This window comes from Mus musculus, chromosome 1 (assembly GCF_000001635.26).
Source record: "Mus musculus strain C57BL/6J chromosome 1, GRCm38.p6 C57BL/6J".
Lineage (NCBI taxonomy): Eukaryota > Metazoa > Chordata > Mammalia > Rodentia > Muridae > Mus > Mus musculus.
This window is the reverse complement of record NC_000067.6, coordinates 172,698,056-172,704,820: the sequence shown is the minus strand read 5'-3', so window position 1 is coordinate 172,704,820 and position 6,765 is coordinate 172,698,056. Positions and strand designations below refer to the sequence as shown.

Here is a 6,765-nt window from a genome sequence, read left to right as displayed (position 1 = left end):
ATAGGATTCTCCCTGATTTAAAGCCCCTGTAGATGAGAGAAACACCCCAAAGTGCAGCAATCTGAGTAACAGTCTTCGGGAAAAGAAAAACACCCTGAGGCAAGGCAAGATGTTTGTCAACTCTGTGCGGCCTTATTGAATAAATAACATGAGAAACACTGGGCTGTCACTTTATTTAATCCTAGAGCAGCCTAGAATTCCTACAGCCTGGAATCTTCTCAAAGCGACCAATTTCCTAGAATAGCAGTACCATGTCCTCCATGGTGGAAGACTTGCCTACTCACTGTAATCACTTGAGCAATTTTAGAAACACTGGCACCTAGGTCTCATCACCAGAGACTCCAGTGTCATGATCTGGGTGAAGCCTTGGCTTCTAGGACTTTAAAAACTCACCAGGTAACTCTAGTTGGCATCTAGAGTTGAGATCTACTGGTGTAGAAGAGTGTCTTCATGATTCTGAGCCTGTGAAGAATGCTTCATAGGTAAAGGATTGTCTGAGGCATTCATATCTGCATAGAAAGTGAGGGTTACGGGTTGGAGAAGATAGCAGTGTGCCAGGAGAATAGTCCAGATAATGTTATCTTAATATTGAGACTGATATATAAGAACAATACATAGAATGGGGTTATAGATCAACTAGTAGAGTTCTTGCTGGCCTTGCACAGGGTCTTAAGTTTGGTTCCCAGCACATATAAGGTATGGGACCACACACACGTATAATCCCAGAAATCAGTAGTTAGAGGCAAGAGAATCAGAAATTAAAGGTCATCCTTGGTTACACTGTGAGATTAAGGCTTAAGATGCAAAATACCCTGTCTCAAGAGAAACACTATATATACATATATTAAAATAGAGAAAGTACTTTAAAATGAATCTTTCCAAAATCTCCAAACAAGTGTGTTTAAAGGCCTTGGTGTCTAGCATACAATAAAAGCTCAAATCAGAATAAGGTATTTTAGCTTCGTTTCTGGGAGATGAGCTCACAGAAAACTTCCTGTTCCCCTCGCTCTTACAATCTTTCCACACATGTAACCCCTTCCATTATGAAGTCTCATCAACACCACTACCCAAACAAGACCTGAACAAGGATGACACCAACAGACATGCCAACATTGAAGTGGAAAACTCATGAGGCCTCAACCCTACACAAAGAACTACAGGCAACTAAGGAATGCTTAGAGTAGAGGCCGAGGGGAATAGTGTTCCCCAGGAAAGAGCACGCCAGTTGGTTCTCCAATATCAAGTGGTCAGCCCTTACAACATAGATATACTGTGTGTGCATGTGTGTGTGCATGTGGTGTGTGTGTGTGTGTGTGTGTGTGTGTGTGTGTGTGTGTGTGTGTAGCCATAATTAAAGAAACATAGTCCACACATATAAGAACAAGCAAGGGGAGATGCATGGGGAAGGATTAGATGAAGGAAAGTGGGGGGAGATGTAATTATATTTAATTTCAAAAATATATATTTTTTAAAAAGAATAGGGTGAGGCTGGAGAGATGGCTCAGAGGTTAAGAGGTTTACATGACATGGAACATGCACCAAAACTAGGCCAAGAGGATTCCCTGAGTCTATCTCAGGGTCCCCATACATTCACCTGCACCTACATAAATAAATCCCATCCTAACTGTGACATTGTCGTGACGCCTCTATTGGAGAATATGCAAAGCCTCTTTCTAGATCTTTCTTTAAATACAGTCACCTGCCTTGAAGCTTATTGGGAGCTAAGAATGCCCACCGGATAAGACTAGTTCTGTAAGCACACTGGGCATAGAGTCTGACCTAGCAGTTCCCAAGTCAATGAGTCTGCACACATGATCAAAACCCCAGAGGTAATGATTTCCCTATTAGTAGACTACAGTGTATCACTGGGCCAGGCATCCAGGGAAATTAAACTAGGAGTCTCCATTTTCTGTAGGAAAAAAACAAATAAACCCACTTAACTTACTTTCTGGTCCAGGTGAAATGAGCAGATATCCACAGATGAGATAGAGACAGGAAACTGAAGGGAGGCAATCTTGGCAGGTTACCAGGCCAACCCATCGGAGGCAAGAGGATAGTTATCTTGGAATGGAGCTATTTAGAAACCAAAGCATCATTTCTCTTCTTTTCAGGGGATTCTAGGGACCAAAACTATGTTTTTAAAACTTGTTGTGGGTGATATTTTGTTGTTTTTGATTAATATCTGGAGTCACTTGCTTTCTTTGTGTTAAACTTTGCTTTACTGCAACACAATAAAATTGGAGATAGTAAAAAACACGGGGCAAAGAGTCACAAATTTAATATTCTCCTTACTTTGTCAACTTGCATTACAAATCTATGTCTGTTGGACCCTATCTCCACCTTTGGGGAGGTCTGTAGTCCCTCTTCTAGGCTCTAGATAGACCAGATCTTACCAAAGAGATGGGTCCCCATGCATTCACCTGCACCTACATAAATTGCCATCCTAAGTGTGACATTGTCGTGATGCCTCCTATTGGAGAATATGCAAAGCCTCTTTCATGAACAATAGCACAGTATTTCCACCTGACACAAGAATATGCCAGGCTTCTGAACTGTGTCAGGAAGTTTACCTGCTAGTTTTTAGCTTCTCCAATGTCGGCTCCTGACTGTACAGTACCATGTTGCATCTTCTGCTTAGATGCTGCTGTTCAGGCCAGAGGTAGGCCTAACCTTTGTACCAAATGTCAGTTTTCAATTACAAAAGAAAGTTGTGTGCGTAGTTAGCCATCCTTGGGTGCTCTAACCTGTGCTATTGCTCAATCTTCTGGATTTAGCCTATAAATGAATTACAATGTCTCTTCGGGCCTTGCCAGAAGATTAGAACCAGAGTCTCTATTTTCTGTAGGAAAAAAAATGAAATAAGTCCACTTAACTTACTTGCTTGTAAATAAGGCATAGTATTTTGCTATGATTTTAAGTGTTCATGTACATGTGTGTGCATACCTATGTGCATGCAGGCATGTGTGTGTGTGCGCGCGCAGTTGTGTATGCACATGTTCACACTGTGTAGAAGCCAGAAAACAATCTTGGAGATCATCATCAGGAGCACCACCTACATATTTTGAAACAGAGTCTCCCATTAATCTGGCTTATCAACTTAGATCAGACAGGCTGGCCATTTAGCCTCCGTGATCCTGTTGTTCCTACCTCGACAGTGTTGAGACTACAAACATGGAGCACCATGCCTGGCAATTGTGTGGGTTCTGGGTCCTGAACTCAGGTTCTCAGGCTTGCAAGACAAGTGCTTTACCAACTAAGCCATCTCCCTAACCATTGCCTACTTTTGATATTCAGATTTATGTAGAGCAGGGCTCTCTGTCTTTTTAACTTGCACTTTAATGCTCCTGGATAAGCTTGATGCATGATCCCTGGAAATCCCAGTGCAATGACACAGCATTGCCAATATCACCTAGAGTGACCAGCATGGAAGGTTGGTATTATCCACTTATAAAAAAATTAAAATAACAGCACCAACATTCCCAAATCAAAATCATCCTCAACAGATATCATTTTATTAAATTACATCTAACAACTTCATATATCATGACAATTCACCAGGTACCTAGGAATATATTTTCTAAGATTATATCAAAGTATCTGCCAAAAAGGCAAATTGCTTCAATTTAAGCACTATAGAAATATTTATTAAGATTTTTTAATCCACACTGAATGTAAATACTGCCTGTTAAAATTTCCCTGGATAAAATCATCGGGGCCAGAGGCTCTCTGCTAGACTGTGTGTAGCAAGGTAGCCATAATTGAATTCTGAAGAACATATTAGCTCATCCCACATCCCTAAGGAGTTGGGACGGCCTTCTATAATTAAGACATATCTCCTGGTTAGATTCGTTAACTAGAAAAGAGCATCAACCCTCTCTCCCACTTAGCTGAGTGTCAGGGTGTATGGATCTGCCCTAATTGGACAATGGAGAATTATCTGCACTCACATTTTTGCCTAAGAATGTATTTCCCTAACTCTTGTGCTTCTAAATGGTTATCAAAGGTCAATTAGGGAAATCGATATTCATAAATAATTTCTTTAAAGACACTCTGTTCATCCTCCTAATGGTCTGAACTGAATTTTTAGCAAATCAGAAACACACATGCTTTCAACCTAGACAAAACTCCAACAGCACTATTTTCATGGTGTATAATATTTAGGCATGTAGTACAAAGCCAACTAGTAATAACAGAGGGTGGCTCTTATACAAGCTTACTGTTTGTGTAATCAGAGCTGGCTCTTACAATGACCTTTAAATTAATTAAATCATTTCTCTTGACTTATAGGTAAGAAAACTGAGTTCAAAGAAGTCACATAATTGTATGATATAAAACCAGGACATGGACCTGATTCTAGAACCTCTAAATTTAACCATTCTATCCTATGCCTTCCCTAAAACAATGATTGAATAAGTCCCTTCTCCAACCTGAATAAGGCCTTATGAAATGAATTCATTGTTGACCCAGTCTGGAAAGACCATGATAAAGGATGCCTCCAGGAAAAGTCAGCAGTGTTGAGGGGTCTGTTTCTATAAAGCAGCCAAACAGACTGAAGCAAATGTACTCCATCACTGGACTTGACTACAGATTCATGAATCTCAGAAGTCTTTAGATGTTTGTTCTCAAACTGGAAATCTAAAAGGGAGAGTATCAGAACCCCACACCTGAACCCCATGAATGACCAGCTATCTCCAAAGTAGAGCTATTCACCTCAGAGAGACTCATCACAAAAGACTCCAGCAGCAGGAGGTAGTATGGCTTGGATATGATTCTGCATGACAGTGACAGTCAACCTGAATTTAGAGTCTTGATTTCAGAGGGTCAATAATGAAGTTATTCATAAAACTGCTCAAATTCATTCAAGCCAAAGGTGACTTTATTGACTCATGGACTGGGGAAGTTCAGGTACAGATTTTATTCCAGAAAAGAACTGATTCTGAGCACAGTGTAGTCAGTGCTCCATCACTCTAGGTTGCCCAAACAAGACCTGCATAATGACACCAATTGACATGCAACATGGACAGAAGAAATTTCACAAAGACAGAACCCTATATGAAGAGCTAGAGGTAATCAGTGGCTGCTGAGAAAAGGACAATCAGTCTTCAGGGAGGGGCCCTCCTGATAGATTATCCAGTGTCCAGTCTTCAACAAAATACAAGAAGCACTAAATGTAATCAGTAAGATGGATGACTGATGAATAGATGATAGATAGGTAGATAGATAGATAGATAGATAGATAGATAGATAGATAGATAGATAGATAGATTGATTGATTGATTGATTGATTGATAGATGATAGGTATTATGCATATGTATATATGCATAAGGCTAATAATAAGACATCATGAATTTGAGAGAGAATTTGGAAGGATAGGAAAGGATCTGAAGAGGGAGGGATAGAAAGTATGTAAATACAGCACTCAAGATGACATTATAAAACAAAAACAATAAAAAATTATTCTCCTTTCTGTGCATCTATTTTTTCATCTATGTGAGGGAGAAGAATTATGTCTGAAATTTTTTCAATTATATATATATATATGGATATTTACATATATATATATAAAACCATGGGTAAGTCAGATTCTCTTTGGTAGAGTCCTAGTGGGATGCTTATGCTGGAAGCCTTCCATTTAAATTCCGTGCTCTAGTGCTGAGGACCACAAAGCAGAGAAGTGAAAGGCCATATTCACAGAACAGACCTACAACATCTGCTGGGGCTAAAAGGTTCATAACCCGAGACAAGGGAGAGAATGTAATCCCAGGAGGTGCTTCAGGGCTCACAACAGTAGGTCAGGACCACAGCTGCGGCTTAATAAACACATCACCCTGTGCTTTATAGTTCAGTGCCCGCCAGTTCAAAACATTGGGGCTGAGTGTCCCACCAACATAGACTGTGCTGATCTGTTCTGGAGATAGCACAAAGTCCCACATGTTCACATCTCCGATGTCTCCCACCAAAGACTGCTTTGCATCAAAGTCACCGCCATACGAGTCCTGCTCCTGCCCCAAGATGATGCTTGCATCTGGCCCCACAGTGTAGCCCTTGTGCAGACTTTTCCGCACCTTGGGTTTCCCATCAATCCAGAACTCTACAATCCCCGTAGCAGACTCCCAGCTGGCACAGATGTGTGTTGGAGCCTCAGGAATCTCTGAAACCATGAATCGTACTTCAGCACCACCCACTCCAAAAGTATACTGTTTATCCTTATTCCAAAATATGAGAATGTCGTTAGAGTTCTTCTTGGTAGCATAAGAGAAGACACTGAAGCTGCGCACTGTGCTCAGAGCAGTGTAGAAATGGAGACACACAGTAAAGGTGTTCAGTGGCTTCTTTGACTCTGCTTCCAGAGACACATAGGAAGTATCTGACTCCTTGGGAAATACAAAGGCCTTTTTAAACATGTCTGTGAAACAGAAAACCAAGAAAGTAAGTAGTTTCTCAGATAATGAAGACTTATTCCTCCCTTACAGGTAGAGTTTGGGATCAAGGGTCATCTGGTCCTCTCCCAGGTTACATAAATACACAGCTACCCTGATCCTGATCCTTGATTCCTTATGCAAAATATTAAGTTCCGACCATTCTCCCATAGGGAAAAGATCTTTATGATAGCTCCTACCTTCATGACCAAAAGTCCGAGAGAAGCTGATCATGATCAGAAGGCACCAGAGTAGCTTCTCCATGGCTATGGATGCTGCTGGGATCTGGACTAAGAGGACAGTGTTTTGTCTGAAAGATCAAGGACAAGGAGTCCTGGAACGCTT

The 6,765-nt window shown here is 40.8% G+C and overlaps 1 protein-coding gene across 1 annotated transcript; it reads right to left on the bottom strand.

Annotated features, from left to right (window-relative positions):
- Nucleotides 1-4,854: 4,854 nt before the first annotated feature.
- Crp (C-reactive protein, pentraxin-related) lies at nucleotides 4,855-6,765 on the bottom strand. Its single transcript, NM_007768.4, has 2 exons — nucleotides 6,621-6,765; nucleotides 4,855-6,407 (listed from the first exon to the last, which is right to left on the bottom strand). Exons 1-2 carry the CDS (start codon nucleotides 6,682-6,684, stop codon nucleotides 5,794-5,796), a joined length of 678 nt encoding a protein of 225 aa, NP_031794.3. The 5' UTR covers nucleotides 6,685-6,765; the 3' UTR covers nucleotides 4,855-5,793.

Bases quoted from the DNA above. Each gene is read 5' to 3' on its own strand.
- Crp (NM_007768.4), bottom strand. From the start codon at position 6,684: ATGGAGAAGCTACTCTGGTGCCTTCTGATCATGATCAGCTTCTCTCGG. The intron at 6,408-6,620 runs GTAGGAGCTATC...TCTGTTTCACAG, and splicing joins TCGGACTTTTGGTCATGAAG to ACATGTTTAAAAAGGCCTTT.